Here is a 12,084-nt window from a genome sequence, read left to right as displayed (position 1 = left end):
AGATAGATAGATAGATAGATAGATAGATAGATAGATAGATAGATAGACAGACTCCTGGTATGAAAGTCTGAGACAGAACTCATGGGCCAGCAGTCTAGTATCAGTCTGTGAGCTCCAGATTTAAGGAGAGATCCTGTCTCAAAATCTAATGTGGAAAGTGATGGAGAAAGACATCTAACGGACATCAGCCTCTGGCTCCACATATCCTCATACACAGATGCACACACAGTACCATATAGACTTACCTATGGAGTAAAAAATGACTGTAAAAAGACCCTGAATGATGAACATCTGTGGAAAACGAAAACCCTGAAACAGTGTTTCCAGGCTGGCAATATGACTGAGGTTTTAAGGCCATGTAAAGAGGAAAACACGAACTGAGTTGTTTGTGTATCCTGGCTGGTATTTCTCTCTCACAGTGTGCAGGAAAGGTCACTGGTCATGAGACCAGAGTTATATTGTCACTGAGGGAACTTATAAGCATCAGAACAATGGTTTTCACCAGCTGGTGGCTGAAATCTTGCCGGGTTCCTGTGTCCAGTCAGGACATTAGCAGCAGCAATTTGATTGCTCCTCTTTGACGTTCCTCTAATGCAAGGAGGAGCTGACCCTCCGTGTTCATGCTACTTTGCCAAAAGCTGCTCGGCAGATGGGTGGCCAAGCACTGCCGAGCCCACCTCAGCCACAGGCCATCTGCTCTGCTATGGGTTTCTTCCTATGTCTTGGCCAACTAGCAGATGCTCTCTTAATTTGAGATTCAGAGCCTTCATGAGAGCATAGACTTTTCTTAATTTGGAGAGATAAAATTGTATTTTATTGGCGTTTTTTTTTTTTTTTCAGCTTGGGAGACAGATTTTTAAGAACTTGAGTCTCAGTGATTCTTTGGAATAGGAGTGTTTAGTCAGTCCATAGATAGGAAGCCCAGGAGTTTTTCCATGTGGCTTTTGCCTGATCATCTATCAGAACTCAATTCCAAATCCCTTTTTCTTTTTGCCATCAAGTTATCAAGATTGAAAACAGCTTCCATTTTTAAAACACATTTTTGAGTTGCCTCCATGTTGCCCTGAAGGTCGCTTGAAGCACGCTGAAAGGAGACATAAAAGTTAAACAAGTTTGCCTTCTTGATGGGAGCCTAGGAATCCTAACAGGAAACAAAGTGAGACAGACCCACTGTGGAAACCAAAGTCCTTTCTGTCCCTATTGAGATGCGCTTAGCTTTCTGGAAACAGATGAAGTTACATACACATAAATAAAAATAAGATGGAAAAACAGTGCTCACTTACATGCAGACAGGAGCCAAATCCCAAGTTGGAGGCGAAATATGAATCCAGCTACAGAAATATAAGTGTTTATGTTATATAAGGCAAGAAGCCTGTGTCAGTGAATATTGACTGTTTCTGCAGATGACTGGGGCTTGGTGCTCAGCATCCATGTGGCAGCTAACAACCATCCTTAATTCCAGTTCCAGCGGATCAAATGTCCTTTTCTGACCTCTGAGGACACTGGATATACACATGACACATGTGCATTGGCGCAGGCAAAGCACACATTTTGCTATTTTATTTTAAAAATAACGTGGTTTTATTTAAAAATAAATATTTACAAAGTGGACAGCATCTGAGGAGTGACACTGTTGACCTCTGACCTCCACACACATGCGCACATACATACCCCTGCACCAGCACACACTCACAAGCATGCACACACATACATTCACAGGGGCATAATAAGGCATTATCTATGAACCGTAAGCACCATCCATCCCACACGGGAAGAAGATGGTGAGAAGTGACAGAGGGGAAGGGAAATGGGGCTTTAGAAGTTCACCTGGCTGCACACTTGAGGAGGATGTCTCCCTGATGACTCTTCCTCTCTCTGCATAGAATGTGCCCCCGGACCTGTCCATATGCACCTTTGTGCTGGAGCAGTCCCTGTCTGTACGGGCCCTGCAGGAGATGCTGGCCAACACGGTGGAGAAGTCAGAAGGGGTAAGTACCCACTTTCTGTAGACTTGTGGTTTTTTACTGGACTTAGCTGTGTGTGAATGTTTGCCTGCCTGGGTACCGTGATTTTTTTTTTTTTTTCCTGAAGTCAATGGCTTCTTCATGTGGCTTTCTTACATTTGATCTTCTACTTTATCTAACAGGCTTAGGATGTCTTAAGCTATATGTATGTGTGTGTGTATTTGTATATATATATATATATATATATATATATATATATATATATGTATGTATGTATATATACAAATACATATATTTCAGCCTCCATCTGCTTCATGCTTATGTGTGTGGTTTTGGGCATTTGTGTGTCTCCTTACATGTCCCCATGTCACAGTTAGACTACTAGCTTTATGCCTGGTTGTTTGTCATTGAGCTCTGTGTCATCTTCAAATGCCCTTCCCCAAGTACCAGGCCTGAAGCATCTTTGTAACTAATACAATTTCATGGCACCATTTTGTACTTTAAATAATCAAATTATAGAAGTACAGCTTCAGCAAATTGTAATTTTGAAGACAGCAGACCATCTTCTGAAAATGAAAATTCCTATCCTGTCTCCTAATGTTAGTATTTTTCTTTGAAATCTTACTGGATTATTTTAAGCATTTTCTTTTCAGGAGACACAGGATTACTGCTTTTGGGGCTATTGACTGCTCTTGTTCAGTTCATGGAAGTTTTCAGATAATCAGGAGGATAAGTGGCCACGCCACACCTTCCCAGTTACCACAGCGACTCAGAGTCTAATAAACTCTTTGTTTCCAGGAATTCAACTGGGACTTTCTTTTGTCATGACTGGCAATGTGCTATTATTATCTTTTTCAGTTTTGACAAATAAAGAGATTAAGAAATATTGTCATAAAGTTTCATATAGTGACTAATCAGCTATGCTGCTACATTAACTGTTTTTTAGCCTTAAGGTTTTTAAACACATCTTAAAACTTTAATTGCTTTTTTTTTTCTTTCATTAATTCTAAATTAGATTTTCACATACGAGATGTGTATGTGACCAATATGGACAAGCCATTTATGGTTACTGTAATTTTTGTGAAAGTTTTCCATTTGTCTGAAATTATTTGAAAATGAAATGGAAAATAAAGCTAAAGTCTAGCAAGAATGATTCCGTGTCTTAGTTGTCTTGCTAGGTGCAAGTCAGAGCATGAGTTGTCACCATGGCCACCACGCATCCAGCTCACAATATTAAGGTGAAATCTTAAGAGGTTCTGTAAAGGAATCTGCTTGTACGTTTTTGGCAGGAGTGTAAGTTACTGTAATGACAGTTTTAAGGTGCCCCCAAAATTAGAAATAGAATTATCACATGATCTAGAAATTCCACTGCGAGATGTGGACCCAGAGAAAATAAAATGACTATGTTGAAGAGACAGAAGTTTTAACATAATGACTAACTGTGGGGGAGAGTAGTGATTTTATTCACCACTATACAGAGGCTGTTTTACCAGCCCTCGAGCATGTTACACGCTTTATATTATTTTAAAATTACTTGTGGTGACTACCAAGTACAAACTTCCCATATCAACAGGCATGAAGTTTCTTTTAGAATTTATCTTTCCTTTAAACAAGGTTTATCATTCTTTTGGAGTGGAGTGAAGTTATAAAAAAGTAAATTTTTTTTTTCTGTTGAAACAGTAGTTTCTATCTGGATTCAACCTTTGTGGCTTTTAAATATCACAGAAGCATACCAGTTCTGAAATTTGAATCTGTCTTTACAAAAAACAAAAACAAACAAATAATAATAATAATAATAATAATAATAATAATAATAATAATAATAATAATAAAAACCCTGAACAGCAGTTTGCTTTTGCTTGCAGGACAATGTGTGTTGTTACTTTCCCCAGCGTTCTGGATTCTGGCTTACCTCAATTGCCCTAAATTAGTTTTTTTTTTTAATTGCAAAGCTGCTTTTTCTAAACTTAACTTTAGAAAGAGCTAAATCTATGAGGTTGAACTAGGAAAGCTCTGAATATCCCATACCCCCAGGGGAACCAATTTACAATACTATTTAGGGATTTGTGCTTTTAATGTTTTACTGTTAGACTTCTGGATTCCTCTCTGCAATGCTTTTGCTTAGTTGAATTTAGTTTTGAATTTTTCTCTAGCTAGAACAGTTCTGCCACAGATAAAGTAGCCATCCATGGTTTTATCTTAGTTAACTTAACAAAAATGTTTGACATACGCTTCTCTTTACATTACTTTATTTTTAAACGTGTAGTTGAATCTAATTATTCTGTACGCCAAGTGAAAAACGATGCAGGATAGTTGAAGGAGTGTGTTCAAGAGATTTTATTGAAGCTTCTTTCTAAAATAATGTATGAAGTACTGATTTGTTATGAAGCCTTCTCTTTTGTTTAATGCCATAATTGCAAAACACAACTTGTATGACCTATTTAGGAGCATGTACTTTTTTAAAAAGGAACACTTTGCATTGCCTGTCCTTTCTGTCTTTTGGTATGTTAGCTTCTGGAAGACTGTGGAGCCTTGTCCTTTGTGACATTGGCTTATGACTCTTTGACTGCTGTTTGGAATACAAAAGGTACTATCGTGTTTTATCCAAGCTTTATATGTAGGGGAGAGTTGCAGAAGTTAGAGCCTGAGGCCTAAGATATCTTCTGCTGGATCAGCTCTCCAAGGCACCCATGAAATCCTAAACGGATGGTTGAACAAGACCAACATGATGGCATCACCAGTTGACATGACAAGCTTGGCAGGGTGTAGATGAATAGCTACAGGTGATCAATGGCTACCAAGAAAGGAATAATTGATTCGTTTCAGAGCACCAGCTCTCACATAGGTTGTCCAACTTCAAATGGTCAGCCCTGGATCCATTACCAGCAATGCTAAATGAATTAAGTAGAAGAGGGCATGAACTGGGAGGGAGGGAACATGGCAGGAGACAGGGGAGTGAGGCAGATGCAGTATTCATGTATGAAGTTTTCAGCAATAATTAAAATTAGACACTAAAAACTAACTGTAGCTTAATCCAGAAAGATGTAATTAAAATTGATCAAAGCATGCCCTATAGCCTGTTCTCAGATGGGGAAGTATGTTGGTATTTGTGTCACTCATTTTAATTTATGATATGTGTATGTCAATGTGGATCTTAGTGGTTTACTATAGATGAGTGATGCCTTTAAAGTAAATAGAAGTTGGGATATGATAAAATGTCATGAAGAAATAGTATCAAGTTGAATCTTGAGTGAATTGGATACAGTCATCCATTTAGTCAATGCCAACTTTTTAAACATTTGTGAAATAAGCTCTGTCATATAAAGTCTCTGTGGCTCTAATGAGAACTAATGTGAGTTTTGCATTCAATGGTTTTTATGATTTCAGGGTCAGAAAAACAATTACGCTGCTCCTGTGAGGACTATGTTAAGTGTGCAGGATTTCTTACTACTCAGAATTTTCTCATAATTTTAAAACTTAATCCTCCACACGTATAGGGTTAATATGAAAACTAGTCACATGATCTCATTTCACATTTGTTCCCAGGAATAATTTGATCTTATTGGGCTATTCTTTAGAATTCAGGTAGAAAATGGAACTTCCAGGATGAGAATACATGATATTTTCATCAGTATTCTTTATTTTCTGAGGGGGGGGGGACCCTTACTTTGTATAACAGACACTCACAGAAATCCTTTGAATCAAGGTTTTAGGATTCAGGTTAGAGCCACCACACCTTGTTCAGAGGTATTCTTAAAGTGACTTGAATGGTTCTATTTACTAAAATAGTTTGTCATTTGATATTATACTACAAGAATATTGCTTGTGTCTGAATAGCTTCATCTTCTAATAAAAAGGGCAGGGATTCCCCAGTGGCTTAATTGTTTGTAGAGCCAGCAGATGTAAGTTGGTTCTGTATTTTTTTGTGTGTGAAAACTGAGAGCTGTAGAATGTGAAATATTAACACACTTGTCAGCATTCTCATAAAATTCCATCTCTTTGAGTCATGTACTCTGAGAACACTCAGAAGTATGTCAAAAGGCTACTAGATAAATTCAAATTCAGTGGTACATGAGTTTTTAAAGATACACTTTTCCAACATCAAAGTGCCATAAATGAGTTTTTATGAGTACATGAACTGAGCCTTGAGGCTCTGATTTCAGACAAGTAACTGCATTAAAAAATGATCTTGTACCTGTGCAAGAACAAAAGGTGAACTTCAGGGAGTCTGATGCTGTGTCTCCTAGTGGCCACGTGCTGAGGTTGTACAGGTCTCTCCCCAAGTCCAAACCGTGGCAAAGTAAGGCAGGCCATTGAGCAGTCTCTCTACACTATAGACTCCTTATTTAAAAAGTGAGACAAAACAATAGCATCTTTTCCCTCGTGGAGTTGTGACACTTAATACGGTCACAAACATAGTACAAAGCCGTCACAGGGGAGGCATTCTGTGTGTCTTCACATCATTGTTATGATTTCTCATGGGGTTGAGCAGGGTTAAATAGCTTTGTCTATATTCCCTCCCCCAGAAGAAAGCTATTATAAACTGTGGACTAAATATAAAAACATCTGAATCATTACAGCACAGCAAATATCCCCAGCTGCAGTCGCACAGGTTTTAGCTGCAGTTTCCTCTACCTCTTAAAACAAATGACCATCACTGTAATGTGGTGGCTTGAAGCAATATCATCTCACGTTTATAGAACTCACATATTTATTAGTTCCTGTGAGCTGGAGTATAGGTATATCTAAGCAGCTGTGTTAGTTAAATTTCTCATTAGCATATAAAGACACCAGACAAAAGCATCCTAAAGGGAGGAAGGGTCTGTTTGATTCAGTCTATAGTACAGTCCACCATGGCAAGGAAAGCCTTGTGGCAGGGTGGGAGGTGGGTGGTCATGTTATATCCACAATCAGGAGGCAAGGAATGATGAGTGCTGATGTTCATCTCACTTTCTGTACAGTCCAGGACTTAAGCCGTGGGAATGGTGACGCCCACAGTGGGTGAATCTTCCCACCTCAATTTAATCTAATTAAGATAAGGACAGAAGCTCCTCAAGGAGAGCAACAGAACCAAAAAATCTGAGCACAGTGGTCTTTTCTGAGACTGATACTCCAACCAAGGACCATTCATGGAGATAACCTAGAACCCCTGAACAGATGTTGCCCATGGCAGCTCGGTCTCCAAGTGGGTTCCATAGTAATGGGAACAGGGACTGTCTCTGACATGAACTGATTGGCCTGCTCTTTGATCACCTCCCCTTCAGAAGGATGCAGCCTTACCAGGGCACAGAGGAAGACAATGCAGTCAGTCCTGATGAGACCTGATAGATTAGGATCAGAAGGAAGGGAAGGAGGACCTCCCCTATCAGTGGACTAGTGGAGAGGCATGTGTGGAGAAGAGGGAGCTACAGGTGGGATACAAAGTGAATAAACTGTAATTAATAAAAATAAAAAAATAAACATGGAAAAAATATAACTAAATATAACTAACACATCCCATTCATGGCCAAATGTCATAACCAACCATATGCCTAGGGACTTGTTTCCTAGGGGACTCCCGATCTGGTCAAGCTGACAATTAATAGTGGTTATCACATGTGTGCTTCAGAATGCAAGGGGAAGCTCCTAATAGCCAGCATGGCCCCCTCCAGCCTGCCTTCACCTCTGTGAAATGCCTAATGGACTCATGCCTTACGTAGGAGGCAGTATGATATCACTACCTCTTTGTTTGAGAAATTGCTATATTCAAATGTCTAGTATAACTGACACTGTCTTGAGGGACTGGGTTCAGTTTACGAATGTTTCTGGGAGCACCCCTTTCAATTAAAACTTAAAGATGACCATTTCCGAGAAGCCTAGGATGCCAGTAACTTGAAATTTTCCTGATGGATGTTTATTCACTATTGTGTCTAAAGCCCATGTGTGTGAACGTATCTTTCTCTTCACACACAGAACTGAAATTTTAATTAAAAATAAATGGGATTATAATTTTCTAAAGGTTCTCCAGCTGAACCTCACCTATTTTGTTATCGTGTATACAACGTGGAAGTCTGTGGTTGAAATGTGCATCTTTTATTTGTAGACATTGTTTTCTTTATATTCAGGAGCAAGGGCTGCATTTGACTGAAGTAGTTCACAGACCCCAGCATCAAACTCAATAAGGAGGTCAATTTAATCAGAGTATAATTTAATCATAGTGGCAGAGTTATAGGCTGTTTTAGATTATGAACCCTGAATGTATAGGTTATTTGATTTGATTAGAATCATTCAATTTGGATTATAGATTATAGATACATTATAGAATGATCATAATAATGTAACAATGATTATAGATACATTATAGAAATGTCTCACCATCCAGTGAGGTCTGTCCTAAGTGGTTGCCTTGTCCCCTCCACACATTGTTCATGTTCTTCTTATTTTTTTATTGTCTCAAATGGGATTCCTTGAGGCATTTAATTGTGCTCAGTAATTCTGATAAACTGCCCACCCAGCAGCCAAATGCCTGTTATTAAGTCAGGTATCCATTATTTGAATTTGTTAACAAGGAAAGCTTATGTAAGAGCCACTTTGACATACTCTCTGCTTTTTGTGAGATGAAGTGCTGGTAATTTTGAGCCTGAAGTGTGCATATTTTCCTGAATTTGGACAAATTGAGGAATCATTTAAGTAACAATGAAGTCAAGATCCTGCTTCTATAAGAGGAATAATTGAGGAGATCTCGATGTTCTGTTGCCTTCTTTAAGCTTTAAGAGGGGAAACATGAAGTTGCTGAATAAAAAATCATAAGTACTTTTTGGTGAATTAGGTCACGTGTGAATATCCAGGACTTCTGAGGTGACTGGATTCATGACTGACAGATCTGACAAAATGGAAGCATGTGGGTCATTTAATACAAAGAAGAGTAAAAAGAAAAGTTGGGCCAATGCATATAATTCAGCAAATTACTGGACTTGAATTTGTAGCCTCATTTGCTTAATTAAATTTATGGTGAAATTTTTTTCTCAAACTGACAGCAGAAAAAATTTTGCAATGTCATGCAGTTTAAAAATACACACCACAGCCATTATTCTCATGAGCAGATATGGCTTTAGCATTTATAATCTCTCTAAATAAGAATGCTGTGTCTATGTGTCCTCACTGACTGCTTTTTATTTTCCATTTTGAAATTACTTGGCCTGTTCCTGGAAACACTTCAGAGACCTCAGTTTGAGGTCTAAAGATTCTGTAATTCTGTCACTTGAAATTATGCATTAAGTGGCTTGAGATGGCTCAGCAGTTAAAAGCACTGGCTACTCTTGCAGAGAATCTAGGTTTGGTTCCTAGCACTCACATGGTGGCCAATGACTATCTGTAACTCCAGTTCCTGGGGATCCATCCCCCACTCCTATAATGTGTGGGTATCAAGCACATATGTGGTACAAAAACATATATACAGATAAAACATCCATACATATTAAAGTGAATATATTTAAAAAAAATATGTACTAATATGAGAAAGAGGTGGGTTGAGAGATGGTTCAGCCAGAAGAAAGTATAGGCCTGGTCTTCCAGTGGACCCCAGTTCAGTTCTCACCCTCTATAGCATGTGGTTCATAACTACCTGTGACTCCTTTGTCCTTGCTGGACATCTGAACTCATAAGCACAGACACGCGCGCGCACACACACACACACACACACACACACACACACACACACGTTTGTTAAAAAGATGACTGCAAAAGAATTGAAAGGTTTCTTTGTGACCATTATGTCTAATATAAGGAAAGACTGCTATAGTGCTTTCAACAACAGAGTTACTGTAAGAATTAGCATCTTTCCTTTCAGGGAAAAGACTCACTTTGAACTTGAACTGTGTTAAGTACTAACAATCTAACATAGCTGTGTTGATTTTTTTTTTAAAGTTCTTTGTTGATTGGTCAGTTTGATCACTTAATAAATTATAGGTATCACTGAGTCCACATTTAATGCATGGCAAGTTTGTAGGGAAAGAAACCTACAAACCCAAGCAATGTTAATTTTACATTGTTTCTCATTTGAGTCAGACTGCAGGAAAAATTTGGAGAGGGGAGAAACAGTCAGTAATTGTGTTTCCAGAGAACAGTTCACCAGAATCATAACTTTGGGGATAAAAATTTTAAAAGGCTCAAAATTTAAAAAAAAAAATTTAACTGTTAAAATGTTAAAGATTTGAAAGTGACTAATTTAGAATTCATTACCTCTAATAAGAGGTATTAAGTTAACATAAGAAATATGTTTCTCAATCCAGATGCCCCTCAGTTGAGGAATGGATACAGAAATTGTGGCACATTTACACAATGGAATACTACTCAGAAATTAAAAACAAAGAAATCATGAAATTTGCAGGCAAATTTGGTGGGATCTAGAAAAGATCATCCTGAGTGAGGTATCCCAGAAGATGAAAGACACACATGGTATATACTCACTTATAAGTGGATATTGGACATATAGGATAAACATGCTAAAAATCTGTATACATAAGGAAGCTAAGCAAGAAGGAGGACCCTGGGTAAGATGCTCAATCTTCATTCAGAAAGACAAATGAGACAGACATGGGAAGAGGGAGAAGACAGGGAACAGGACAGGAGCCTATCACAGAGGGCCTCTGAAAGACTTCACCCAACAGGGTATCAAAACATATGTTGAGATGCATAGCCAAACTTTGGGCAGAGTGCAGGAAATCTTTTTTTTTTTTAACTTTTTAAAAATTTTTTATTAATTACACTTTATTCATTTTGTATCCCCCCATAAGCCCCAGGGGGAGATAGAAAGACCTGGAGGGAACAGGAGCTCCACAAATGGAGCAACAAAACCAAAAAATCTGAGCATAGGGGTCTTCTCTGAGACAGATACTCCAAACAAGGACCATGCATGGACATCACTTAGAACCCCTGCACAGAAGTATCCCATGACAGCTCAATATCTAAGAGGGTTCCCCAATAATAGGACCAGGGACCATTTCTGACATGAACTCATGGGCTGGCTTTTGGATCACCTCCACCTGAGGAGGGAGCAGCCTTACCAGTCCACAGAGGAAGGCAATGAAGCCAGTCCTGATGAGACCTGATGGACGATGGTCAGATGGAAGGGGAGGACGACCTCCCCTATCAGTGGACTTGGGGAGGGGCATAGAAGAAGAAGAGGGAATGAGTGTGAGATTGGGAGGGGTTGGGGGAGGGAGCTACAGCTGGGATACAAAGTGAATAAACCGCAATCAATAAAATTAAAAAAAAGTAAAAAAAAAAATATGTTACTGAGACAAGGGAAGTTGTCAGAGTAGCTAGGGCTGTGGAGCCAGAATTCCTGCACAAAAGAAGTACATTGAGGTATGCTTAACACTTCCAGAAACTCGGGGTTTTAAATATGTGGGGCATGAGAGAGGCGCAGCAGCTGAGAGCCGTGGCTGCTCTTGGAGAAGGCCAGGGTCTAGTTCCCAGAACTGGTGGGAATGCACACAGGGGCATCTGATGCAGGCACTTGTGTGTATGTGACACATATCACTTCACACATGCACACACACAAACACGTGAATGAAAATACTAAGTGAATAGCTGCTATTGAAATGGATACTAAGAGAACACAAAAAGTGGGAAGGCTGAAAACTGCTCTTTCTGGATCATGCCGAAGTTACTAATTTGTACCAGAGTGTTAAACATCATCAATGTAATCTTTAGCATGGAAAAGACTGGTGTCGTCGGCAGCCTTTAGAGGAAACGAAATCAAAATATTTCATTAACATAAAAAAGAATGAAGAGAAAATAAATAAGAACATAGTGGGGTTTAATCTTTTCTGAATTTAGATTATGGTGATGGGTTTCTGCTCTCTAAATATGGCAAAAAGCATTTGTTAATTTCGCGCTTTCATAGGCAACATTGTGAAATGTAAATTGTTTCAATAACCTCCCCTCCCCTACTCTCTGCTCCCCTTCCCTCTCCTCTCCTCTTCTCTGCTTGCTCCTCCCTCCCTCCTATACCCTCGCTTTAAATTCTCCCTACTTTCCCCTCTGTTCTCTCTGGGGTATGGTTGCTGTAGGGTAGGAGGGGACCAAGCTAAGGGACTGTGTAGACACTAGAAAGCCCCTCTGCCACTGAGATGTA

The 12,084-nt window shown here is 39.0% G+C and overlaps 1 protein-coding gene across 1 annotated transcript in view; it reads left to right on the top strand.

The window, feature by feature from the left end:
* Positions 1-12,084, top strand: part of Ryr2 (ryanodine receptor 2) — a 380,472-nt gene that overhangs the window by 30,450 nt on the left and 337,938 nt on the right. Inside the window, exon 3 of the mRNA XM_055603932.1 lies at positions 1,884-1,988. Coding sequence (XP_055459907.1) covers positions 1,884-1,988 — 105 coding nt within the window. The remainder of the gene's footprint in view (positions 1-1,883; positions 1,989-12,084) is intronic.

This window comes from Psammomys obesus, unplaced genomic scaffold (assembly GCF_907164565.1).
Source record: "Psammomys obesus unplaced genomic scaffold, mPsaObe1.curated_primary_1811, whole genome shotgun sequence".
Lineage (NCBI taxonomy): Eukaryota > Metazoa > Chordata > Mammalia > Rodentia > Muridae > Psammomys > Psammomys obesus.
This window is presented reverse-complemented; position numbering and strand designations above follow the sequence as displayed.